Below are 27,911 nucleotides of genomic sequence, written 5' to 3' on the forward strand. Positions count from 1 at the left end.
AGTGGAGGGCAAAAAGTGAGGGTGAGTGGACTGAACTCTCCCTGGTCTCTGCCCTTGCTCCTCTGAACAGCGCAGAGCGGCAGGCTGGCTTGCTCCAGCTGTGGCATCAGGCTCTAGAACAACAGCGGACAAATAAATGGCTGCACGCAAATAGCACACATGAATAGTTGCACTTTATTTCAGGGCATCCCCCAGTAGCGGCAGGAATTAGTCGTTACAAACAGTAGGTCACAAATGGAATATCAAGCAGTGACATAGTGCAGTGATCTTCACATGTTAGTGACCAGAGCAGCACTTGCGGGCAGTTCCTATGATGGTGGTTAAGGTTGTGAGTAGAAACTATCCATCTATCTCAAACACAGCTAAAAAAAGTGTTCCATTCTTTGAATTAACTCCGGCAACGTGGGGGAAGGGGGAGAGGAAGGGACCCAGACCCCTCTCTGGGTCTCTGAGTGCTCCAGAAGAGCTCACACCTGCACGTAAGATGCCTTTCGTGTGGGTGAGGCCAGTACTTCCTCAAGTAAGCCTTTGTATCTGAGGGAAAGTACAGCCAAATACCCAAATCTCCAGTGTGCTCACTTTCTGGAGATGAGAATAAAGTTTAACTGTGCCAAACACAGCCCAAAGCTGCCTGCTGTGCCCTAAACACCGCACAGGTAGGGACTGGGAATCCCTTTCCTTACGTGAGCGTTCGTACCCTCCTGTTGTGCGACGCTGCTCACTTTATTTATCTTTTTTTTGCTTAAACGTGGGGAACCCTATCGCTGCACGGGGCCTCAGTGCTTCCTGGAGCCATGCGGCAGCGAGTACAGAGCTGATCCCAGCTGCCATGCCTGCAAAACGACCTTTACCTGGTTCAGTGCCCTTCTGGGCACGTAACTTCAGCCAGTGGCACAGCAGCGCAGAGGCAGAAGAGGACCCTGCGATGAAGCCTGGAATATTTCTACACTGTTACTGCTCGGTGCGTACAACCTACAGTTTAATAGCCAAACCCAGAAGGGGCAAGAAAAGCCTGCAGCCTTGTTCAAGGACAACAGAAATTGAAACAGCAAGTTCTCTTATCGAGTCTCTTGACCAAGGAAAGTGAAAATAAGGGGACTAAAGCTAACGCTGTACTACAGCAACGACAAAGGGACAGTCATCCACCTTCAGCCGCTGCTCCTCTGCCTGGCTCAAGATTAGATGAAGCTGAAACAGCCAAAGAAACAAGAAAGGCAGAGGGAAGCCTCGCATTTGTATTTTAAATAACCAACCACGTTGCCATCCCTTCCCAGTGCGGCCAAGTCAGAACCACAGCTTGTTAAATGCCACTACAGTTCTAGCTGAAACATAGTTCACCTGAGGAATAGGTGCTTCGGCTTTGCCCTTTCCACGGGAGAGGAACCGCGCGAGGGCAGAGCTACACCCGGTCACAGCACTGACAAGTCATCGAGCCCCTCCGTGCGAGTGCTAAGGCCACTTGGCGTAAGCCAGCGGACGCGGGGTCAGTCGTCCAACCCTCAGCGGGGGGAAAGCAGGTCAGGGGAACCAGGGGTCCAGATACCGAGAGGGGCAGAGCCCTTCGTCCTGCTGAGGTAGATACGGCAAGGTGCAGGTGGTCTGGCAGGCGAAGAGACCTCGGGCGGCTGTGGGGGCGAGCCCGGCGCTCACCAGCCTCCTGTCCTACAGGCTGGGTCTTCCCCCGTCACTCCACGCTTCCAGGCAGTATTAATTGCTCCACTGCTTCTTTTCACCCAGGGAAGTCTCTTCCCTCCTCCTTTGATACACTTGGCCTTTGTTCTAAGCAGATGAAAGGGAAAGACAAGCGCCTGATCTGTAAATCCTCGCCACTCGGAGCACAAGTGGGTCAATAGGTTTGCTAAGTGGGACTCTACCTGCTTAGCAGAGCACAGCGACAGAGCAGCTACAACAGTACGTGACCGTTTCCACACATCCCTGCGCTTCAGCCTCAGAAGGGATCCAGCTCCCCTGGAGAAAAGGCACCGTCTGAAGCTCTCCCAGATGCCAGAACAGGGTCTGTGCAAGGTTTAGGTACCTGCAAGAGCTCTGGGGACAGGTAAGGTACCAGAAGAGCAGCAGAGCTTCAAGCACTGCCCACACTCACAGCATCGGGAGCAAGCAGGGAGCTGAGCGCCTCTTTGCGAGAACAGGGCCCCTGCCTTCCATCTGCCCGGTTTCTCTGAAGGAACAGCTCGCCCTTACAGCACCTCCTGCATCACTCCAGGTTCAGCGCTTCCCTGGGTCAGCTACCGGGCGCAAAGCCTTCAGAGAGCATGCACAGAGCCAGCACGATGGACTCCCGAAGCCAGCTAGGTGACCGTTTCTCAGCTTGTCCCTGCTCTCGGCACTGCACCAAGGCTCTATCAGGCCAACAAAATGAACGCAGGAAGAGATAACCCAACGCTTCCTGGCAGCGCACGGGAAACGAGTGCAGCACAAGAGCAGTTAGCAGAGCAACCCAGGGCAGGTCCCCTAGGGTAATTCAGACCAGAACCTCCTGCCGTACCCCTCCAGGAGGGCAGCAGCTCTCACCACACCATCTCCTGCAGGCAAACAGGACTGTGTGAGCTGAGGACCCAAGTCCTTCCTCAGGCTGGTTCCCAGCACTTAGACACACACACACACAAGCCCACCCTATACGCAGGCTTCGAGCCCAAAGAGAATGAACGGATCCATGACCTACTTCCCAAACCACACTGAGTGTAGGAGGGATACTGGAAGCACCGGGGAACTTACCCAAACATCACCTGCACCATACACCACGCGACAAAGTCAGAGTGACACGACCCTGCTTCACTATGCTTTCCCTGATTCAGCCACTCACTGTGCCAGAAAGAAGAAAGAAAAGAAAAGAAACAAAACCACAACTATCCTGGAAAAGTTCTTTTCCAAAACACGCCTCACTCCCATAGACCTGGGCTTCACCCACTAAGCGAACAAACAAAAAGCCAACAGAGTATATAAGCAAGTAAGGCCTAGCTGAGGACATCGGTGTTCCCAGAGCATGTGCGACCTGAGAGCTTCTGGCTCTTGACACAAGCTTTCCGAAGAGGGAACGCTCTCCTTGAGGGGCCGGAGGGTCCAGGAGGGAGAGCGAGCTACAACTGCCTTCTGGAACATAAAACAGGGGAGGGGGAAGTCAAAAAGAACAATGGAACGAAACCAAATCCTCCCTCCCGATACGACTGCAACAGAAGGTATTTCTACACAATCAAGGGGTGCTGTTCCCACCAGGACGCCCTTGCTGGGTCTATCTGCCCAGAAGGACAGAAACATCTCAAATCTGCAAACCACCCGTCGCTTGTACCACCTCCACGTACATCCCCTCATTAAACAGCCTCCCGGCCGGGCCTGGGCAGCAGCGGCCGCCTTCGCCGGGGACAGACACCATCTTCCTGCATGTTCCTTCACACAATGGCACAAGAGAATGAAAACAGCTTTGCAGGAACATTCGCTTCCTTCTTTTTTTGTTTCATTTTATGATTATTCTTTTTTTTTTTTTTTTAAATACACAATGTTTCTTCTGGAAGGAAAACTCTCCAGAACTTCACATCCTTAAGGTGTCACGAGCTTACTAGTCAGGATCCACTGGACAGCTTATTTGACAGACCTCCTCCTTCTCTCTTCTCTCCCTTCAGAGCCATGTGGCTGGATGGGCTCTAAGTGGAGTGCAGGGGGATGACGAATTTGCAGCCGAAGGGCGAGTGGTAGTTTATTCCCACTTCTTGAAAGACCTTCTGGGGAATGCCAATGTCACAGAGGTACACGCGCCCTGCCCTCTCGCCCAGGGGCAGGGGCAGGCCCAAGGCCAGCGACCACTTGGCGTCGATGCCCTGCTCCATTTCGTTTATCGGAGGGTCTATGCTGAGGACGGGCGCCCGGTTCTGGTTGGCCCAGTCCACAACTGCTTTGTACCAAGGCTGATCTCTCAAAAAGGCATTTTCATGACAATCCAGGCAGTTGATCACTAGGTCAACAGGGGTATCTGGGAGATCTGAAAGAAACACAAACACTGTTGAGTGCTGAGGACCAACCTGCAACCACGAACTAAGGCTCAGTGCCTTCCCTCCCTGCACTGCCAGCAGATTTTTCATTTTTGCCTCCAGCACCCACAGTCTCACTGCATACAGTCTGGCCTTACCTGTTGTTATTGCCGTCCTTCTGCAAAAGGCACCGACGCCAATACTTAAAAGCTCTTTAGCACTCTGGAGAACATTCACAGACTCTCAGGTACAAAATCTCATCAAGTGGTCAGCACTTGAGCAGCCCCAGATGCCGCCGCCGAGCTGGCTCACCAGTCCAGGCAGCCCAGGGAAGCAGTGGTGCTCTCTCTCCGTTATAAAAGGACCATTTTTTATTCCGCAAGCTGGAAAAAGGCTATTTTTCTGGGCACACACCAACTACCTGTGCTATGGAAAGGCAGCTTGTGTGCTGTACTGCTGCCTGCCCCACTGAGCTCCCTCGGTCTCACTGCACTCACCTGCTCTGTACCACATCTGCTGCATTCCTCTTACCTGACGGACCACGAAGTCCTTGGTGCAAAATCTTTTGTAATCTTTTATAACAGGCAAGTAGCTCAGCCAGCGCAGCACAGCCCCCCACCCTGCCAAAGCACAAAACGTTGTGCAGTGCCCTAATTCTCACGTTTGTTTCTCCCAAGAACTTTAAATGAACCAGATTTGAAAATACCGCTGGTGAAATGACAAACAGAAGCCAGCTCTCTCACAGAAGACGGAGCATCAGTTTATTCTAGGGCATACTAAGAGATCTGAATTTTGACAGCTGCTGGGACCAGTTCAGCAAAGCTGTCTGCTTGGTTTGAAGCAGCAGTTGGATGCTCATTTACTTGCAGTTTCGATATGCTGAACAAGGAAGGCCTTTATCCTAAGAGAACGGCTGGTCTGACTCAGATCCATACAGCAGCTCTTCCCTATTTGTTCGTACAGGAAACATCTGTACCAGCACAACTGCTCCACTGTTGAACCTCTCGAGCCTCTGCTGTCCCGCCAGCCTCCGACCAGCCACCTGCCTATGGCGGTGCCACTAGATGGTGCCACCGGACTGGGCAGGCACTGGGGAGCTGAGCGGCACGGGTCTCTGCGAGGCTCGAGGGCGGCGGAGAGCAGATCTGCTCCTCGGTCACTTACCTTTCACGCTGGACACCTGCTGGCCTTGCGTCTTGCTGAAAAGGTTCAGCTCGTTGGTGATGGATTCCAGCATCTTGACAAAGTTGGGCAGGAAAAGGATGACGTGGACGTCATGGTTGGAGAGGTGCCGTCCGCAGCTGATCCCCTGGGCCCCCTTCACGTGGGGGCCGCACAGCAGGGCTACCGTGGGCCGCTGATGCACGTTCTTCGGATTCAGCCTAAAACGCAGACAAAAGGGGACTGTTAATAAAGCCAAGAATCTCTTGCCTTCTTCCTGCAAGAGAAAAATCAGTAAAATGCAAATTGACAGATGTTTTGCAAATCTTCCGTTGCCTCCGAAGAAGGAACCCACATCCTTTTGTAGCGCTGACACTAGAGCTGCTCCGCTTGCAGGTTCCCTTCAAGACTTCCTTGTACCCACAGCAGAGAGCACAAGGTCCCAGTCTATCCTGGTTCATCGTGAAGCCAACTTGTACTTTCAAGGCAAGGGGCATTTTCACTGCTCATGTAGCAAGCCCGAGTCCGATGCAATTTCACTTTTAGGAGGCTTTTTTTCTCTGCCCCTCTGATTTTAGGAGAAAGCTAACTATACAACCTTAAAAATATGGCGTGAGTTACCCTGTCAGCAGAGCCACAGTTAAAAAAAAAGAAGAAAAATAATTTCTACTCCCCAAGCCTCATCAACTGCAAAATAAAGTTGATTTATTTAAATGGCCTGCAAGCCATCAAGAGTGGCTTACAGTAGGATTTTCAGCTGATAGGGTCAGTGCTCCTGGTATGTCATCACTTACTGCTCTCAATCAAATGATCAGGTCCTGGTAAAGTACTACCAAATAAACAGATGGAGACTTAAGGCTTACCTTCCATTTCAAGACCAAATAATTTGGAGCAGCTATCAACAACGTAAAAATACATGTGCAATTGTCTGCCCACATCAACAACTCTGGTAAGTGCAGGCACAGAGCAGACCTCTTCAAAAGAGTCAGCACATATATTCATGCGGAGAGCAGTAAGTGCACTCCAAACCTGCTAGCAAATTGGGCCCTCCAAAAGGGCAGGACATTCTCAGTTTAGGTGTAGATGCCTGAAAGCTAATTTAGCATTGCGAAAAGCTAAGCAGCACTTTGTTTTCATGAGCTGACTTTTGGTTTTATTGATATCATTAAATTGTAACACGTAAAAACAACAAAGGAAAGGTTTACTTATTTGCAAAAAGGACTAGCTCACTAGATATTCTGCAATGGTTTCATCTGCCTTGGGCTACAGCTGTGCAAAGCTCAGTTCCCTGAAAAAGTTCCCAGGAAGTGCAGAGAAAAACCTCAGCTCTGTCTGTTTTGTCCTTGACTCAAGAGAAACTTCTGCTTCTGGGACACAGGAGCCAAAAAGAAGCCCTTAGTAAGTCATTCATCCAAGATGGTTTGTTCAGCCAGCCCTTTCCTAGAGAGACTAGAGAGGGGAAAAAAGCAGCGTGAACATGGAAACCTACTGTAAGTCTTCCTCCCACTTCAGGAGCCTGAGCCTCACACTTGTGTTCACGATAATTTGGAAACAGGCTGATACACGAGCTACAACACAGGTCTGCCCGGCACTGGGATGAGTTTTTTCTTTCAGAGGCAAGGAAGGCAGAGAGGTGACAGCTGCCCCCAGCTGCAGGACCACTGAGGGACTAGCGCAAGCGGCAGCAGGGCATCCACGTTACATTGGCCTCACAGGTAACCTCTCAGCCTCTTTGACCTCACCCTCACGTAGCGGAACAAGATAAGCTGAGCTCTGCTTAGAGGGGGCAAACCCACAGCAGAACGAAAGGGAACAGCTTTACCTGTTGGGTCCCCCAAGGAGGCTCAGGGCCATCTGACTGGCGCACACTCCCGTCATCTCCAGCCTCCGCTCCAGAGTCAGCCCGTGCTTCTCGGCAACCGAGAGCAGCTTTTTGTGAAGCTCGTAAGACACGCTTGGAACGACCAGCCCGGAGTCTAGGTTTCAAAGAGAGGGGAGGGAGGAAGGCAGAAACGGGTATAATCAGAGACTTTTCCAGAATGGTGCAGACTGGTAAGGTTTTATATAACAGCACTTAGAAATAATGACAGTGAAAAGGCTTATTAGCTGTTACCAAGGGTCTGCTTAACCCCATAATCCAGGTTCCTTCCGAGACCATCAAATGAATCCAAACTAGTGCATCAGAGTCGGCTTACTCTGAGTGAAGCAGAGACAGCTAAACACAACTGCTGGGCTTGAAATAATACGTTTCCACAAAAATTCAGCAGGCAGCTGGCAATTTTAGCAACACATGGACTGAGAAGGCCTTTTTGACTTACAGATTGAATATTAAGTTCGTTCTTAATGGTCTCCAGGCCACCAGTGCTTTAACCCACACCCATGCCCAAACACATAGAAGTGTTCCTAATCGCTGTGAAAATCAGAAGAGAAGCTGTGAACCAGATTTCCCACCAAAAAAGCTTAGATGCATTATGCTTCCTGAAATCGGTAGTGACCAGCCCCAAACTTCCAGCCCCTAACCCACACATCACAGCAAAACAAGACGTCCCACATTTACTAGGTGGGTGTCCCCACCACCTGAGCTGTGCCATGGCAGAAGGGCTGGCTTCAGACACACCAGCTGAATCATGGTACGCTGAAGCAGCAGGGGAACGATGCGGCTGAAAGAGTAAAGTCTGTAGAAAAATACTTGTCAGACGTTTTTGACAGCCTGGTCTGCGAGCCAGGAAATACTCCAGCATGTGGATCAAGGGAAAACAAACAGGAGAGGTTTTGTTAAGTGCTGAGAACAGCGCCTGCAGTAGGCAGCAATATAATCCTTCCCGCTCGCTTCTACACCAAGCTTGCCCGGAATCAGCAGGTAAGAGAAACACAAACCTGAGTAACTGTTCTGGCCGATTCTTTATGCTTTCCTTCCCCAAGCAGGCCAAGCTGGCACTGACTTCACAGAAATAAGCCCTGCAGTAACATCTGTAAACTCTCCTGGAAATAAATACAGAGGATTCCTTGCCACCAAAACGCAGCTCGCTCTGAGGGGAGCCACAGCAATTTTTTGGTGGTGTGTTGAACAGTGGAGGACAAGGAAACTGAAAATAATTACTTATGGTATATGGACAGAGAAGTGCAAAATGTAAGCGACAGGTGAGGAAACCGCTGCAGCAGCCAGCCAGATATCCCTGAATATCTTCAGCCACAGAAATCAGCCTCTTTATTCTAACTTTTCTCCAAAATAATTCTGATACCCAAGCCCCTTCGCCCTGTGTTTGAGGATTCGCACCTACGTAGAATCAGAAACACAGGCTGTTCTTCCCTTGAAACATCCTCCTGCAAGGCCTGGATGTCCTTAACTGTCTCCCAGCTAAGGTGCAGCGCAGCTTAATTCCCTCCTCATATGGCTCTGTGAATTTACTGTTAGTTCCTACCCTGGGACAGGCAGATGAGGTGCACGGGAGTCAGGCACAATGGGTCAAAAAGGCCCAGGGCTCAGACCGACGCCTGCTACAGCTCAGGCGTGACGCCAAATGTCAGGCCGAAGCGTGAGCTCGATCCTTCCATCCGCACGCTCTGCTTCTGCGGTGTTCAACAGCCAGCAGCCCTGACTCACCCTCGCACTCCCATCAGCCGCTCCGCCTCTGAACTCGGGGCGACGGCAGCCACCCGGGTGCTCATCGCAGCCCAGCGCCGAGCAGCACGGCAGGGCTTCGACCGCCTGCGCTAATGGGAAAGAGTCATGGGAACATGACACGGCCCAGTGAAAATGCTCTGCAGTGATATGAGCTCAAAGGGGAACAGCCACAGCATCCACATCCGCTCAGAGAGGAAACCTAACAGTTACTCGTGGGCTCGGGCTCTTTTGCAGACAAAAAAAACATAACAAGAACCAGTTGTAACAAGTAAATGCCATATTCAAATGAGAAAAGCAGCATTGGTTTTAATTGCGAGGAATTATTTGTACCGCCATATTTCCCCAGGGCGCCCCAGTCACAAACCACTAAGTCAAGCTACGGCGGAAACGGCAGGTTTCGTACATCTTGAGGTTTTCAGAGTCAAATTGGAGGTATTCCTGCAAGGTAACAGCAAAATGTTGTGGAGTAGATCCTGCTGAATCCTTCTGGCCCTCATTTCTGAACTCGCCGGCTAGTGCTTTGCAGATACAGAGGGCCCAAACACGTTCAAACACTTGACCTTGCATGCTAGCCGCCTATTAAGCTACCTCTGCTAATAGTCTTTCATTACATGCAGCACACATGCAAGCATGCACATTATCAAAGTCATTTCAGACTCCTGATAGCAGCCGCTGAACAGTTGGAGTCATAAGCCACTAATAATCCTAAGCCCGTCACACTAGTCACGCACCTGCCCTGTGTTCACACACCCTCTTAGCCTCCAGAGTCACGCAAGGCTCGGCTCTGCCTCCTTCCCATTCATATTTTTGCTACTTCATCAGGTCTTGTTTTTCAAGCTTGAGGGAGGACTTGGAATGAGTGACCTGAGGTCAGGATCTCTCCAAACACTTTGACGGGAACGCATCCTCTGCTAACCTGAAACAGGAGGCTAACAAAGTGTACTTCTGCTCCTTCTGAACTGCGGGACCACAAATCCCCTGCTTAAATTTTGCCCAAACTCCCCACACTCGAAGGGTGAAACAGTTGATCCATACTCTGTATCTACCCAATTTAGTATGGCTGTTGCCAACGTCTTCTCTGTAACCATTTACATCTTTCCCTCAACCACTTCCCCCAGATCACGAGCTTTAGTAAACCCGCATTTACCATCAGCTAGATGCAACTCAGTGCCCAGTGGGTTAACGCAAAGGGGGTTACTGGGAGGCAGCAGAGGCATGAGATGAACTTGCATTTAGCACGCCAGTGCTACACTTTGTCCTAATTGCTCCCTCTCAGGAGCAGGCTTAAATGCCAAGAGAACTTCCCTTCTTCGCACTCACGCAAGGTCCAACCAGTCAGACTAGCTTATCAAAACCAGGCCGAGGGAGTTAAATAAACTCTGGCAGAAAGCAATCAAGGAGGCGACGTGTGAACCCACAAACAATAACACTACTGCAACAAAACTGAACTCCTGCCAACTTTAATTATGTTTGGGTTGGACAGTGCATCTTTATTGTTTGGTAATGAAGGTAATAAAATAAATTAGCTCAGGCCTTTTAATATTAAATAAATGTATTTTACAGCTGCCTGGGAAAAAAAAAAAGGCAGATCTAGACTAAACAGTTTTGTGACATGCAGAGTATTGCTGAAGCCTGATTAAACATGAAGTATTCTCCGTTTATGAGGCACACTCTGTCCTGGGCACTATAACTGCGAACAAGTTCTCTCCTCAAGCTTCACTGTGCAATGTTACACACACACTGCTTGGATTAAAACACCCTATGCCAGCAGAAGGACTGAGCTAACTCTCCAGAAGTTAACAAAATAAGAGTTTTTCCCCCAAACAAGCCCAGAGCAACATTGCTGTCAGAAGCCCAAACGCCGCTGATGCTTGCAGTTGCAGGAAAAAAAAAAAAGAGAGGGTTGCTGCTAGAGTAGCTCAGTGTGTAAGCCCCATCTTTTCTCTTGACTACTTCAGCAGCGCTCTAGCTGCTAAAATAAATACAGGCAAGCTGCAGGACTGCATGAGATGGAACTAGACTTAGGATCTCCTGAAAACTGTATGTAACGCCATTAACTCTTTCCTTCAGCAATAAATAACTCCGGGCTCCAGAGCCACACAGCTCATGGTCTAAGATGCAGTTACATGAAGTGTGTATAACTCTTGTCCAGTTTAGGCAGATGGGACGTTACTTGCTGTCTTTTGCTGGTTGTAAAGCTGGAGCCACCTGCCTGCAGACTCAGCAAAACACAGTTACTCGCCCCACAAACGTGAATGATTTTCTCCACAACCTTAAGGGCTAGATTTTTTTTTTTTAAATCATCATTATTTTTAATTAAGACAAATTCTGCGGGAGTTCTGGCTGACCTTCCAGTGTCAGCCTCTCTCAGCATTAGTGCACAATTCACTCCAGCTGAGCAAAAAACTGCCTGAGGGACAAAGAGACTTTGCCCCATGAACACTTTGTTTTCTCCTGCGGTTGGATAAAGTGAACTTAATTTGCACTCTACTCAAAGATCCCAGAAACACTTCACACATTCAATATACACAATCACTGTAAGGCAGTCATCCATAGACTGAAGAGCTAAAAGCTACAGATAGTAGAAAAGTCAGTCAAGGACATGGCACACAAAAAAAAGCCATACTGTTGGCATCATCCTCACAGAACAGACGCAGCCTTAGTTTTGTAGTCTGACCCTGGCACATCAGCTCTGCCTGCTGCACTGATTTACTTCGAAGCGCACATTTTCCTTCACTATCTCCTTACCGTGGGGGAAAAAGGCTTCTTGAAGGACAGGCTTGAAGTCTGGTTAGGGGGAGCACAGAGAAATATTGACACTTAGGCCGATTTTTTGAGCACAGTCCTGCTTTCAGTTGACAATTTCCACAGCAGCCAAGTTTGAAAAATCCCACTTATTTTCCAGAAGAGACACTGAGATGGAAACAGCATATTTTCGACTCTTAACAGCATTAACTAGAAGAGAACCTGCTTTGGACAAAGCCTTACTAGTACATGAGGGAAAGAAATACATACCTTACCCATGTGGCATACAGCTCTCCTCTTTACTCATCTCAGTGTGCTCATAAAGACACTGTCTTGGCAGACACCACTGCTCAAAAAGCCAGGCTTCGGGTACAAGCCCACTGCATGCATCTGCACCCCCTACACTGTGTGGGAAAACGGCAAGTTGAGGTGTTGTGGCATATGAGAATTTCAGTCCCATTTGATGCCCACAGTCCAGGCAAGGGAGATTTTAATCCAGTATAATCATCATGAACTGGAACCCACGGTATGCAAGTGGTATGTGCTAGCAGTGATTAAACAAAGTTAAGAGGAAAGGGGAGATGAACTGCAAAAAGGAACCATTTGGACAGCCTGGTATGCCTGAGATTGTATTACAGAGAGTCACTGATGATAAACTGAGATACTCCATCCTACTGCAGACTCCTCTGAGCTCCAACATACCTGCTGAACGTTGGCTTTGCAGTTACTGCTAAAAGACCTGATCCCAAAACACAGTGCTGTTCAAACACAGATCGTTTCAATGCTGATAGCCAACAGAAGGAACAGAGACAGATCTATGCCAGCTACACATTTAAATTCTCTAGCTGGACAGCTCTGGAAGTACAAAAAGACAGCTCACACCTCAATCAAGGATCAGCCTTTCCAGGGAGGCGGATTTTTGTGGAACAGTTGCACTTCCCCTTTCAAGTGTCACGTAACAGTAAATACAGAGACAGATCAATAGCAGCCAGCCCAAAAGAGTAAGGACTAATTATATATTTGGGAGTGATGCATTTGTGGAGCCCCAGGGATGGACTCAGCTCAGTCGTGATCAAAGACGACCTGGTAAGCTCTATTAGCTTCAGGTTTTCATTTTTGTTTGGAACAGATCCCCATCTTCATTCCCTGCTTACTTCTAAAACACATGCTAGTATACCTACTTGACAGCCTGGCTCCATAAAATTAGCTCTCAGAAAAGCATCCTGGTGGACTGAAGTGTTTATCAAGCTTTGCTTACATCCTACACGAATCAACCTATTTTAGTCTGTAATAAAAACACAGACTGGAAGCCCTGCAGATTAGTCTTTTGGAGAATTGACATCGGCAGTTTGCTGGTTTTACCACTGCACAATCCTGGTTATTTCCTAGCTCCATGGAAACATGGCATAAAAGAGCATGCAAGAATTCACAGACTTCTTCCTCTCCCACAGTGACAAGAGCCAAATATCAGCTCACTGTCAATCACCAGCATCACTTTGTTTGTGCTATTATAGCAGACAAAATAATCACTGTATCAGCCAGAGCTGTTTTAAGACAATCATCTTCAAGACTGGCCCAGGGTAAAAATTACAAAGTACTTATTTCTCCTATAACTAGGAGGTGCTTTTTGCAAGTAGAGCTCCCCTTAGGAGGCCAGAGAAAACTCTGCAGGGAGAATTCAGAAGCAGACAGAGAATTCCTGCCACAGATACATCCAAAATCATGGCTTTCGGGGCTATTGGCACTCTCATTTAATTTCAGCAGCTGCTGCTCTTTGAGCCACTGAGAGGCAGGCTGCCTACAGCTTAGCATCCTCCTTACAGTTGCTAAACAAAGAAATCGGGATTTTTTTTTTTTTTTCCAAGTGACAGTCCATCATTACTCCAAGCACACTGAATATCTTTCTGTCCCTCGGAGGGCTGACTCGCTACAAAAAGCACTAGACTGAATGCCAGAAACAGCAGGCAAGTTACAACTGTTTACAAGAGCTTTTGCTAGATAACCATTAGCATTTCCTAAGCAAAAGTAAACTTCCTCAGCGGACACAAAGGAAGTCACCCTCTGTGAGAAAAACAGCTAGAGAGACGCAGCACTGGGACACTTTTATCGTCATTCACAGGACTGTGAATGTGCCCTGCTCAGCACAGGCAACAGGGAACTGTAGTTGTCAATACCCTGCCCGTTGTGTGACATGACAGCTTTTCTTCCAAACAAATCCAGAATTCCATAGGGGAGACTAATCACCCAACAGTAGCTAATGAGGCTAGCGAAATCCCGCAACTACAGAGGGGAGTCGTTTACCACCCTCCCTGTGCACGCTTGCCAAGAGCAAAACAAGAAAACAGCAGGCCTTTCACTGTGCTGCTCCCTTCAGCACACTGCAAACGGGGAGCCAAGGGTTTCCATAGTAAAGGACGATGGAGTTTAGCAAACAGGATTTCATTTTCATCCCCTGAATTTACTTACTGATGCTTGCTGCTTATTGCATGTCAGAGTTTTCCTCCAGGAACTGTACTGCTAGAATACCACATTAGCCATACATCTCAAATTGGCAGCTAACAGTAGGTTGGCTTTTGTTTCAGACTAGACATACAGAGAAGCCCTGTCTCCTCTCAGACAAGCTAGCTGGAAGATGAATTGACAAATAGTAAATTTTTATATATATAAAAAAAAGTAAATCACATACAAAAATGAAGAAGTGCTTATTCACACAGCACACAGGCAATCGGTGGAGCTTCTTGCCACAGGACGCTGTAGAGATATTGAAAGCTTGCACAGATTTAAAAAGCAACAGGTTAAATTAAGCAGAAGAAAAAAAGCCTCATCAAAAGCTATTAATACTGAACTATCACTTCTGCTTCAGGAAGTCTTAAAATTGTGAAAGACAAAGCACTCAGCGGCAAGTCTCACTGCATGTTTACTCTGTTCTTTCACTTTTCCTTAAGTATCCTTAGAAACACAAATACTGAGCTGGATAAGTTCTGAAATGACCCAGTATGTTTTTATCTCATTCGAGAGCAGAACAGATCAATAGGAAGACAGATGACACAAATGGAAAACTATGATATTGTATAGCAGAACCATTAAAAAAAAAAAGACTTTTTTTTTTTTTTAATTGAAAAGCAGCAGATCATTACAAATGAATCAGCTTCCTTCTCTGAAGTGTTTCATACCCCAGATGGAATTTCTGGGTAGAGAGAATGACAGATCAAGGACCTGATCACACTTCTGCTCAGTGGCCAGACCACCAGGATATTAGCTATTTAGTGTCTCTCTCTACAAAAAGATCTGAAATTTGATTGTATTCTGATGTGGAAAAGAAATGTTCCTGGAATGCCAAAGTTCCTTCACTCCTACGTTTTGCAAGTGCTAAAAAGCACGCAAACGGAAGGCAGGACTCCACAACTAGACTAAAGTTACAGGGCACTTGCACCTAAATGTAGCATAAAGCACATATGCTATACTTGATAGCATGTGTATGTATAGAAATAAAAATTCCTTATAGTAAAATCCATTCACGTACATAAGCAGCTCCTGGTGAAAGCACCATTATCTGGCGCTTGGCCAAAAAAAATACTACTGAACATGAAATGAGAACAATTCTACCCTTCCCCAGAGTCACGGATTAGGAGCTGAATAATCGTTCTCTGCATTTCGATTTTAGGAGCGCTGCCTCCGTGCAGCCAGGCAGCTCACTGATCCACCCCGCTACCTTCACCTCCATCCAAGAGCCTACTTAGGGGCAGCAAGGACCAGAAATCAGCCTTGCAGGAGAACATCTGCGCAGCAGCTGGCACCAGCGAGCTAAACTAGTTTCCCCCAATGATACACTTGATGAATACTTCAACTCAAGCATCTGCCTAGAAGTTTTTCTTTCCTTTTACAATTAAGATTAAGGTAAAGCAAAGGAGAGAAAGACACAGCTTGCTCTCAGAACACATACTTTACATGCACGTTAATGCTGCGTTCATCCAGCTTTCTGGGGCTTGATCTTTCACACAGCAGCAGTGGACAGTAAGCGGCAGGGAGACCCCACATAAAAAGCTTTTTGTACAATGAATGTTTGGAATTACGGATGGGAAGAGCCAGAACTGTTTCTTTTTACACCAACGACATATAAAATTCCACAAAACCACGCAGAAATACATAACTACCACCCAAGGAGTATCAGAAGCACGTGAAATCTCCCACCTTTTACCAAGAAAGCACAAATTATGACATGCTACCATGCACTGGAATCCTGAGACCATCCCTCCCTCTCAAGAGCCAGCAATCAAGTCCACACAGGTTCATCATGCTACTGAAATCAAAGCAAGGGTTCAAATGGCTCCTATTCAGTTTCCATTCTTGTTATCCAACCGTCAGTTTTGTTCCCTACTGCAAAAACACTTACCTCGTTGCCCTATCTGAATATTTTTTATCTCGGAAATATTGCAAATAAAGGTTGTATGTAGATACAAGGCACAGATCCAATCTTACGTAAACGAATGCCCTTGCTTGTACCGCATTAAGCTGACAGACACCCCTTGGGGAAAACAATCCACCACATGTGCCCCAGAGAAGCGGCAGAGTTTGCATCCTTATCAGTAAGGGACGTGGCATACCCGTGCAGAATTCTTTGTTAGCGTTCTGGGGTACGACAATCCTTCTGTAGACTATGGGCTCCGATTCCAAGATGTTCTCATCGTGCCGATAGCGAGCTGGTTTCTCATTTGGGGTCCCCCGGGAACGCGTGCCGCTCCTCCTCTCATAAGTTTCAATCTCTTCAAACACAGCTGCCTTGTCAAAAAGGGCCAGGTTCCCTTCAAAATCAAAATCTGTGTCTGGGATTTCGTCAATGTCATCCCCAAAGCACTCATCATCTTTGCTCTTCATTTGCCCATTTTTCAGGCCACTCTTCTTTGGAGTCACTTGGTTCGGATGACGGCTACTGGATGACCCTAAACAAAAATAAAAGTAAGTTGAAAGTGTGTCATAAATGGAAAAAGCCACGTTTGCTCATACACTTTCTCAGCAATTTTGTAGGAGAGGGGAGCTCATGCTTGCAGTCCACTGACTCAAGGGATACTCGCTTCCCAAAGAAGCTGTAGATCTCATCTTTGGCATTACTCATGCTAAGATAAGCTAACAGAAAATAGAACAAGAGCATCAGGAGAGAGACTTTCAGGGACTTTCCATGGGCAAGGTTAGAAAAACAAGTTTGACCACGGTCGCAAAAATAAGTGTTTCTCCACATTGTATTTAATTCAAGATGGTGTCACATTAGTGACAAGATAAGCTAGCCGTGATCTAGGACAGTTTTCCTCCTATACTGAGCTCATGTTCATGCAGGCATGTGGCCGAAGACCTTCTTTGGAATTTCCCTAGATTTCAGAAACTAATGTAGGTGTTTTCTTTCATAACAGGCTGGCCACCTATTAATGATCTTTAAGGGAGAACTTAAAACCCTGAATATAAAGCATTTATTTTTCCTCGCACTTGCTATCAATAGGTACACCCTTCTGTACCGATATGAAGTCCATTCCCTTATTCCTATTTCATTATTCTACTTATTCATCACCTTGCATGTTTAAGTACACTTCTTTCCGATCACAAGTAATTGCGAAAGCCTGATTTCTCTGGAGTGAGACTGATGAAAGTCCCCTCATTGCCAGCTTACGGCTGGAGATCAAGAACTGATACAAAACCATGTGCAATTATGAGGTCAACATATCCCTTTACTTGCTTATTTCTTACATTATTATTCAGGTCACCCATACAAACTCAGGTCCAGACAATATTTAATCTGTTACACCCATTGTTAAATTTGCAATGACTAGAAAATATTTCAGGCCAATTCCAGCAATTACAGGTATCACCTACAGTGTCCAACAGATGGAGCAAGAGTTATCATGCCAAAACTGTCTGCTCTACTAAAATATTTCTCACAGTTTAAGATAATCACCTTTGCGAGTAATTTATACAAATGAGTTTACTGACAGAATCCATTTGATAACACAAATTGCCACCAAGTTACCACAATGACGTGCACTCTTTATATACCTCCTCCATAAATGAAAAAGCAGCATTTTTTTTTGTCTTTACACATTATTGCCAATCAGTGAGAGAAGACAGGAAGAATTTCAAGTCATCTAAGGATACTTAGAAAACGTTCCAAAAAGATTTGCAATAGGCACAACCGTCACGGCCTCCCGCAAAGTTACTCGTCACCTTTGTAAGTGCAGACAACTCTAGCTTGGTCTTGACAAATCCCTCCTTCTCCCTGCCTGGAAAGGCTTATTTGTAACCTCAGGTCAGACTGGTGGAGCATCCGCAAGCTGCCCAACAAACCTGAGCTCTAACTCCCCACATTTCCAAAGCGTGAAATCCTCCACTCCATCGACAGGAGCAGCACTTCCCCTAAAAAGCAAAGGACGTTCCTCCTGTCAATTGTTTCTACAGGAGCATTCAGTCATTTCAGGATCAGGACAGGAACCAGCACATCCAAGACCAATGTGCCGATTTTAGCCAAGTTAACAAACAGAACTCATCTCTCTACAGCAAAGTTATTCAGCAGCTCAATTATATAACTTAAATTGCTGCCATTAACTCCAGAACACCCTTATGATTACCTGAAGCCTTTATAGAAAACACTATAAAAACAGACTGGAGCAGAGCACGCTTTCCTGAAAGACACAGGCAGGCTTGCTTGGAGTTCTCAGACACTTATCAAGGACTTTGTAAGCTCTGGCAAATTTGTTTTACAGTGTGATATTGAGTTCGCCTAACACCACATCTAACTTACGCCATGCTGAAAGATGACTTGCTAAGGACATGTACTTGGTTTTATTCTCAATTAGGAATGCATTGTCTCAGCAAGGATTTTCCCCCGTTTATTCTTCCCCGTATTTTAGACGGCATGTCACTTGTTTTTTCTAGAGGACTGTTGAAGTGACTAACCTGAAAGCTTTCCCAGCGCCCACAGCAAGGAAGCTCTTTGAAATGCTCAGCAGCTCCTTCTCTCTCAAGTACCTGAGCTAAACAAAATAGACCTGAACATCCTAAAACACTCCCTCTCAAAAAGCTGCTGCATCTTCAGTCTCCAATTATGCCATAGTCCAGCAACAACAAAAAAGCGCAGAAGTCTGAGTCCAGTATTTCAGACCTTGAAAAGCGGGAGATGAGACCCTAAACCTTCAAGGCTTTGCAGAGTTATCGTTCCCCATTAAAAAAAAAACCCAAAACCCAAAAAAACCTCCACGATGATAATTTTCCTAGTGCGAGTGGTTAGTTGTTTTGGGTTTTTTATTTGTTTGTTTTAAATATGGCAACAGTTTGAGTGTTCAACTTGTACCAGTTTAAAAAGAGTTTTGTTCAAGCATCCCTAGCAAGCACTGACGAGAATGGAAGAATCAACTTTCCCCAGCTTCATCACCTGGCCTAATGAAAGATGTTAGCTTTTCCCCTTCTTCTCCACCACCATTATAGCTACAGCACCGCTGTGTTAAATAAAATATCTTAAAGGGCATCTACAAAGTTACGACAGCTAATAGCATAAGTCTCTCGCAGCAACGCAGCTACCCTGCCTACTGGATTTACTCTAACCTCATTGCATCATGAAAATCACTGACCGCAGCACAAAGCCACTTACCTCTTCAAACCAGCAGTATCACTACAACAGCCAGCATGAAATATTTATTCTGCATGTACCGGAGCAACTGAAACTAGCAATACAGCGTTTGTGTGGTCAGCGTTACCACACTTGGACAATACTCTCTATTTATAGAGTCTCTATTTATAACAATTTGAAATTACTAGTAACTAAGGTAGTTCATTTTCAGACACAGTGATTTTCAAGCTGCTGGAGACGTCAAGGCATTTTTATAAACAACGGGGTGAGAACAGACTACTGTAATACACCTTTTGCCAAGAAGCCACTGAAGGACAGATAGCAAAATTCAAGAATTGCTGGTGACAAAACACAATTTAGGAAAGAGAAAAGTGTAAGGCTTTCCGGCAAGGAGAATTCCAGCACGCAAGCTGTGACCAGTGATTTACCTACATAGTTTTGAGAGAAAGGGAAAGCTTTTTACTAACGCACAACTTTCACTCTCTGCCCTATATAAAGGATTCCCAAATCAAAGTTGACACATAAACCACTCCAAAGTTGTACACAACTTGGTATGGAGCTAGCATCTTCCACTACCAACAAGGGAATCGCATCCAATGCTGCTGCACAAGAAATGAAAACCCAGACCAACACAACAGGCCGAGTTCTCCAAGCGTTCACAAACTCCAGGTCAAAGCAATAGTCAAGGGACTCAAAGTTCAGATGAATAAGCTAAAGCCTACACTGAACATGATGGTAAAACAAGCCTGCTTCTTGTGTCAACGTCAAGTGTTAGGGCAACTCAGTTCGTTCCTGTTACCCAACAAGAGTTTTTACACTCATTGCCAGATTCTTCTGCAAACAACTCCACGCTACCCTCAGCTGACCTGAAAAGCAAAATGTGGGCATAGATGCACCGCCATGCAATGGACCCAGGGGACAGAAGCAGCTGATGTGAGCAGTGTGTAAATGCTGACGGAATAAAAAGCTGCACTAGAAAAGCTGCGAGAACAATGGCTGGAAAGCTCCCCGGGCTCCCCTGCAGACACAATGAATGGGAGCCAAGACCGTACCTCATCAAAACGAGACATGCCGGCATTGTGGTGGGCAGCTCTCTAATCCATACCGATGGATGCCAACTCTGAAATACTGCTGACCCACACAACCGGCTGTCTTGTCAAAGACTGCGTTACAACCTCACACCAGAAGTTGCACAGAACATGGCAGAGCCCTCCAACGAACTCCGAGCAAAGTTATGCGGTGTTCCTCTTAAAGCATCGCCATCTAGACAGGCAAGACAACTGGCAGCTGATTCCATTCAGGGAAAAGAGGAGAAGAGCCTAAAAAGAGGGCAAGGGGAGGGAAGGGAAAACTCAGGCAGAAGAATCTGAGATAATGCTAACAGGAGAAGTGTCCACTGCCTTCCAGGGCACTAGTGTGACACACCAGACCAAGCCATCGCCTGAAAGCCGCTATTCACAGCTGGGCTCGCTTCCATGGCCAGATCCAAGGGGCTACAGAAAGTCAGACCTTCTAGTCCAGCTCCTTTCGGATCGCAACTTCCAGCGCCTCTGCCCTGTGTGTGTATGCATGAAGCTTATTAAGGAGAACAGCACATGGCTCCACGTCAAGTTGGCAGCTTGACGCCGCACAGAAAAGCGCCTCCCTCAAAAGATAAACAATACTTCCCAGGCTTTTTTTGTTTCTTAGGAAAAAAACCCTTTCACATATAGCACACAAGCAATCATAAAGTCTCTAGCGAGCTGGCTGCCTTCCTGCGAGATCCCCGTGGGAGCTTTTGCCACCAGCCCTGGCATGAACAAGCCCGGTGCCAGCACGGCACAGAAGCCATTGTTGTGAAACCTGCGTTAGTATTTGTTGTTTATTGATTCCTGTCACACACGTACTCCGAAGGGGGAACTTTGTCCCTGACTTAGCACGCTAAAGGGCACCAAGAGGTCAACTTCCAGCTGTACTAAACCCCGTGTGACTTAAGTCCTAGATGACATCTCAGCCCATTCTTCCCCGGACGCCTGTACCCACCATCTCCATAGAGCCAGGACCTCTTCCGCCCCCCTCCCGAGATTCACGCATCATCTGCCCTTCTCTCCACATACACACATTTTAGAGGGTAAGAGTTCACTTCTCCACCTCATTTATTCTAAAATGAATCCAAGCTAACAGTAATCTACATCTAGCACCTTGCTCAACTTGTTTCGATGTCTGTAAAAGAAAATATGACCTGCTGTCGTGCTTGCATAAAACCGACGCAAGCTATTTGTGGGTTGAAGTGGTTTGAAGTACTCACTGCTCACCCCAGACTTACCAGACACTGGCAAAACAGCGTTAAGTGAGGTAATCCTCCTACACGCTCCATCCAGCCAGAATAAAGCAAAGCAGAAGTTATTTCAGACATTTAGGTAGCTGATGCTGAAGTCTGAAAAAGTTTTTCTGAAAACAACCAAAGTAACATACTCAACTAACTGGAATTTAGGAAGAGTTAGGGAATTAAAAAAAAAAAAAAAATTAACCTTAAAGGAACCACAGCTCTCTTCCTACAGCAAGCACTACGCAGTGTTTAGGCCTGAGTAGAAGTAAAACACTCAAAACTAGACAGGCTTGAAGATGGTTAGGTCATGAAGGAGTGCACGCCTCCCCTTCCGCATCGTTCTGGCCTTCCTCCTCCCATCAACCCCGTTTGGCAATCATTTGAATGAAGAAGTGAATATGAAAAGAGTTACAACCCTTTCAGAAAATAATACAGCTGTTGGTGGGGGAGGAAGACGTCCAGAGGTCCAGAATTTCTCCACAAAAATACAGTCTTTGATCTCCCTGTTTAACTGGCCTTGCCCACCTTGGTTTTGTTGCTTTTCTAAACACAAAAGCAAGGGGAAAAAATGAAGTCATGGAAATACGCTGGATACATACTGATGCTTCAACAATTAAGTCATGGAAATATGCTGGATATGTACTGACATTTCAATAATTGCATGATGAAGATCTAGAAAGGAGCGTAGCCTGGGGGGCTTTGAGAAAAAAAGAAAACACCCAATTTTGGCACAGCATGAGAGCTGGCTGAAGATTTTACGAACAGAAATAAAAATAACGGATGCTTGACTTTGAGATGCGCTGACTGTGTCTTTACATCATCCTCATTAGAGCCCGTTAATTTGTATTTTTAACAACACAGCAAATAACATTTGTAATTACTTGTAGGGTGATGTTGTAATAGGTTATGGTTACACAGGCTTTAAATAGAAAAGCTTTATAATATTGCAATTTGTTTCCAGTTCCTTTTAGAGGAAAAATGGAGGCTGGCAATTGGGCAATTTTCAAATAGGAGAGAGAGCAGGAATGAGGAAATCATTGTAACCGGCATTATTCAGCTCTACATTGTCTAACATTTGATGCCCGTGAAGCAGAATAGTACACAGGGTAGGACAAGGGAATATCTCCACTAATTGAACTTGAATACTCACTTTAACAAAAAAATTGTTAAAGAACTATTTGCTTTTTACGTAAACAGGCATCAAGCACACTTCTCTCAGAAATGCTGCAGTAAAGAAAACACCTGTATGTTGCTCTTTGCATACTCAAGATTATGGATGAGACTGCATCATCATCTAATCATAACAGTTTTAAAGATAAGTGCCAGACATTTGGAAGATCGATACTTATAATACTTTGAGGCACAGCTTGTGAAGTCTTTCTCCTCACTATTTAACTTCCTCTTCTCCAGACCTTCAGGTGACAATACTAGTATAAAAGCAAACAAACAACAGTTTCCAGCACTGTTTGAAATGTCCTTGCCGAAGAAGGGAAGATGTTGCACTGGTAACTCAGGCAGGCAAAAAGGAAAGTTGCAGGATAACACATATACTCACAGGAATTGTGTCTACGACGGAAGCCTTTGGATTGAGTCAATGTTTCCACATGTCGATCCATGTAGCTCTTGGAGCACTGCTGCTGTGGAGAGATGATAATATCCTGATTCTTCATGTCCGTTCTCCTCGGGATATTCTGCGGGGCACTGCTGGAGATGGGCTTCTTTAACACTTTTCCGGTGCCATTCTGACTGGGACCCACTTGGCATCCAACACCAGGGATGCCCATTTCTGTCTGCTGCAGATCCCCACATTGTCTGTCCCCTGGCCCTGGGATCTCCAGAATTTTCAGCTCGGTAATGTCACCTGCCCTAAAAACAGGAAAAGAAAACCAGACATTCAGGAATTTAGCATTCGAGGTACCTTTGCAAAAAACAACCCCGAAAGAAAAATGTGCAACATCGTACAGTGGGTTTTTTCTGATGCTATTATCAATGGAAACAAGACAAAAAAAAAAAAAAGGATTTTAATACTCAAACACAGAGGATATTTCCACAGACATCAAAATATTAAACTGAAATGGCATGAATCTTCAAAATAACAACTCGAGTATTTCTATACTGCACCTGGATTTTGTTTGAAAGGTTCTGTTCCTAGCTGAAACAGGAATCAGTCAAGTAGAAAATGGAAGTAACAGGCACAGACCTTTGCAGAAATCTGCATTAATTTAACAGTTTCTAGATAATATAATTAATCTCAGCCTCAAGGCTAGTATTACTTTTAATCCATTTCTACAGAAAGCTAGCCTTAGGTTAGTGCAATTCACGCTCAGACAAGGATGGTGCTTCCTGTTTCCTCAGAAAAAGGATAAAGAAAACTAATGTAGCACTGGGCACGAGCCAAAATGAAACAAAGAAGTGGTTACAAAGACCTCCATTTGCACTGATTGCAAGAAATGAATCAGAAATGAGGGTCTTCTACTTTAAACTTAGTAAGTATTTGTCCAACTGGGATATAAAAGTAGCAAGAGCTTGCTACAGACTTCCACACATCTCCTGGAAGAATACGGTCGTCGTCTTTCCCCACTTTCTCTCTTCAAAATCCAAAGCAAAAATAATTAAGAGTATTGACTTCAGGGAATCCATCTTATTTAAAAATCAGTGACTCAGTGTCTTAACTATCGTAATATGCCAGGTAACAGGAAAATGTCCAGTGACGAGTGACTCTTATTTAATTTTTTTTAAGCACAGTGTTACCAGGAGCTGATGGGAAAGAGCTCCCGAGAGCTACAATACTGCTGCATCGATTCAGCTTTTTGGTTCAAAACACTCTCCTGACTACACAGAGGAAAGAACATGGCAAGAGACAGAGGGGACGAGTTGGATTTAACAACTGCACTTAATTTAATTGTATCGGGGCAATAATTTTAATTGATCTACTGCTCTGCTTTCTCCTCTGTCACACTTTAATTACATATAGTACACATGCTGAGGGCAAAGCTTTAAGAGAGTACGCCAGCCCCCTCAGCTACCCAAAAACCTAACAACAGAATGTATACACACAATACGTACACATATATACACACACACACAGTCTCACCCACAAATAACCTCCAAGCGTGAGCTACACCACTTCTAACACTAGGATCACAGAGCCAGAAAATAATCTCCTGCACACAAACTAACAGAAACACGTGAGGCACTTCTCATCCAAAGACGCTCCGCAGCAGCAGGGAGATTTAAGGCACAGAGCTCATTTCTGGGGAAAAACAAAACAAAACATCCAAACCACCACAGACCTTGCCTGGAAAAAGGCAGGAGGAAAAAAGAAAGACACTAACCTGAAGGTGACTTCTGGCACGAGGCACTTGACCCCATTATGGAAGGGTCGTGTCAGGGAAATGGTCTGGCTGACCTGATCCACAGCAGACACTCGTCCTTGGTAGACTCCCAAGCTTTCTCCACAATTAATTGACACGATGCTCCCGAGCCAGTCCGTAGCCATATTTCTGGCACACAATTGCTGTAAAGAGACACAGGCCTGGCGGTAACAAGATGCAGAAAGTGACAACCTGAATCAGCATCAACTGCATCCCCCGGCCCAGAACCCTGGCTCCCACCCAGGCTCCGGCTTTGTCAGCTTCTCTCTTCTTTGTGGGGTGGAAATAACATCCATACAGACACTGACGATCACAGCGAGCGTGTAAATCCCTGGATGGGGCTTTGCCTATACGATTGTTTGTTACGCAGATCACTGTTTGCATCATTAAAGACATAATTTTCTGATTGAATTCAAGACTAACAGCTTCCAACAGCAATATTTAGTATTTAGTCCTGTCTGTGGACATTCTCTCTGTAATTTCAAACAGGGAATTTATCTTCACTTCCCTTTTTAAAATTTTGGCATACAAACACTTGGGCAGAACAGCTTTTGTGAATACTCAGCAGTGAGAAGATAGATCTCTGCACATACAAATGAAAACCACCACCTTTAAGGGAACATACAGATACGGGGAGGGGGGGGGAAACCAACGCTGGAGTCCAAGACAAAAGTCTTCGTGCTCTCCAGAGCCAGGAGTTATTAGTGTTACTGCCACAATTAGATAAATGAAAAAAGAAAGCTGCACTCCTTTCCAGCATCGAGTTCTACCAGAATACAGGGGGGAAAATGCGCTTTGTTTAGCGAGATGTTCAGTCCCACGTAATTCCCTCAGTTTTGATGCTTGACTGAACTTGTATCAACACACTTTGAAGCAGCTAAGCACATCTTTTGATCTGAGATTTCTTCCTCCAGACAAAGAACACAGGAAGATGACAGGCTCACTAGCATCATGGTAGCACGAAAGAGCTGACAAGCTCATAAATGAAAACGACTACCGTATATGTTTGCCTTTCATGCTGTAATCAACAGTAAGAGGGAGAACGCTTGATATTTACTGTAAGGAACACAAAGACAGAAAGCACAGGAGATAAACCAGGAAGATTAACATCGATATACAAACCACACTTCTGTGAGAGCCATTTTAAATGTCTTCCAGCCCTTCCTGTCCTGAGCTTCTTGGAAAAAGATGCAAGGAAAAAAAAACCCTGGAAATAACTAGGATGCATGCATGCTACCAGAAAAAACTCACTTCCCCCAACTTTCAGGGGACTGAAAACGGGATGCTTCAAAGGGAAGCAAACGTTGAATTTGGTCACTAAGCTGTAAATTCGTCAGGACCAGCCTCCTCTCTTTCCTGTTTCTGTGTATTTATATTAACCCATAATAACAATGTCTAGATTCCAAGACGACGGCTGATAAAAAGCAATTTCAACACACGGATAACACATCCCCGAGTATCTGCAGTAAAACTAAAATTTCATTCCTTTTCCTGCTTTTTGTTTCTTTTTGAGAAGAAGGGAAAGAGTTCAGTACACATCACCATCTTACAGGGATCCTTTTCAAAAATAAGAGCCTCCTTTTACCAAGAAGAAAAAAAAAAAAAAAAAATCTATGTTTGCATGCAAACATAAACTAAAACAAGGGAAACTCCTCATCTCAAAGGATCTCACTCTACTACTTTGTGTGCAAATCATTCAGAAGAGGGAATGAACTACATATGCAGTGAATGATTTACTTCGTCCCACGTGAGAAACATGAGCACATTTGTTTGTTTACATACACCTGGAAAGTCAAACCTCCTGTCTAATATTCTGTCTTATATTCCAGGTTTTTGCCATACAACTCACAGATATCTTATATTCCCCCACATCTCTTATTTCAAGTATGTATTACTGACATGCCTGACATTCTTGCAAGTTTTAAAAGAAAGTCAAGTCACAGAGCTTACTCAAACATGCATGCAGCACTTTAATAAACAGAGTCTGTAAGCAGTAACTTAGCCTGGGATGAGCCAATAGCTTTGCACACCGGGCACTGCTGCTTGAGAAGAAAGATGCCACTATGCATGTGCTCCCTAGCTGAAAGATGAGTTAGCACTGCGGTGGCTTCGCTCATTTACGAGGAAAGCAGCCACCGAGCCTACCCGCTCTGTACCTGAGAGACAAGGTGCCATGGCATACATGTTCCCAGCAGGGCTCGCCTCCCCGGGCGTGATCAGGGTGGGCTGCCTGACCCCCATAGGAAAACATAGGCCCCCCATAGATAAACACAGGACCCCCACCTCCCGCGTCTGCGTGGACCCCAGCAAGAGGCGGCCTGCTGAGGCTTGGAGCGCAGGGAGGGGAGGGAGGGGAGGGAGGGGAGGCGCTCAGCCCCCCCTCCCCGCAGGCCTTCCCCTCCCCAGCCGCTCCCCCGGCCCCAGCCTCCCCACGACGGCCCCGGGCAGGCCGGGGAGGGCCTGGCACCACGGCCGCGCCTCACGGGAGGGCTAGGCGAGGCCCAGCCCCCTACCGAGGGCCCCGGCTCTTCCCGGCCCGCTCCCGCCGGACCCCTCGGGGTGAGGGGACGGGGGGGGGGAGGTGGGGAGGGCGCCTCCGCCTCACCTGCACCCGCCGCTGGCTCCCCGCCTCACCCGCGGCCTCTCCGCCTCAGCGACGCTCAGCGCTTCCGTCACTTCCTGCCCCGCGCCCCGCCTGGGAGCGGCGCTCAAGCCACCGGCGGGAGACCATAGAGAGGCGCGGAGGAGTTGACGGGAGGCGCCGGCTGCGCGCTACGCATGCGCGGCGGAAACGGGGCCACCGCGTGTGCAGCGCCGAGCACCGCCGCGCGCGTGCGCAGTAGGGGCCCGCCGTGATGGCAGCCCACTGCGGGTCCGTCACCGCAGCCCGTCCTGCGCCTATGGCCCTGTCTGGAGTCCTCCGCGGGGCCTGGTGCACCTCCGTCACCTCTGCCACACCTCTGTCACCGCCGTCACACGTCCACCATCAAACCCGCCATCTCCGTCTACCTCCATGACTCCTGTTACATGTCCGCCACAACGCCATCGTCTCCATCTCCCCTCTGTCACCGCTGTCACACATCCTCCCTCACCTCCATGGCCTCCG

The 27,911-nt window shown here is 46.5% G+C and overlaps 1 protein-coding gene across 2 annotated transcripts; it reads right to left on the reverse strand.

The window, feature by feature from the left end:
• Positions 1 to 151: 151 nt before the first annotated feature.
• On the reverse strand, positions 152 to 27,476 carry EDC3 (enhancer of mRNA decapping 3). 2 transcript variants are annotated; one of them, XM_050903688.1, is made up of 7 exons: positions 27,411 to 27,476; positions 24,767 to 24,948; positions 22,987 to 23,297; positions 16,119 to 16,454; positions 6,967 to 7,120; positions 5,148 to 5,365; positions 152 to 3,994 (listed from the first exon to the last, which is right to left on the reverse strand). In XM_050903688.1, the coding sequence occupies exons 2-7, from the start codon at positions 24,928 to 24,930 to the stop codon at positions 3,660 to 3,662; spliced, it is 1,518 nt and encodes a 505-aa protein (XP_050759645.1). In that variant the 5' UTR covers positions 24,931 to 24,948; positions 27,411 to 27,476; the 3' UTR covers positions 152 to 3,659. The 2 variants fall into 2 exon arrangements, with proteins under 2 accessions (XP_050759645.1, XP_050759646.1); XM_050903689.1 differs by lacking the exon at positions 27,411 to 27,476 and adding an exon at positions 27,089 to 27,101.
• Positions 27,477 to 27,911: the final 435 nt, after the last annotated feature.

This window comes from Gymnogyps californianus, chromosome 11 (genome assembly GCF_018139145.2).
Source record: "Gymnogyps californianus isolate 813 chromosome 11, ASM1813914v2, whole genome shotgun sequence".
In the NCBI taxonomy this organism is placed as follows: Eukaryota; Metazoa; Chordata; class Aves; order Accipitriformes; family Cathartidae; genus Gymnogyps; species Gymnogyps californianus.

Coding starts and splice junctions, on each gene's coding strand:
- EDC3 (XM_050903688.1), bottom strand. CDS start 24,930: ATGGCTACGGACTGGCTCGGGAGCATCGTGTCAATTAATTGTGGAGAA. Junction 16,455..22,986: donor CCGTCGTAGACACAATTCCT/GTGAGTATATGT, acceptor ATTTTTGTTTAG/GGTCATCCAGTAGCCGTCAT. Junction 7,121..16,118: donor TAACAAAGAATTCTGCACGG/GTATGCCACGTC, acceptor TTTGAAACCTAG/ACTCCGGGCTGGTCGTTCCA.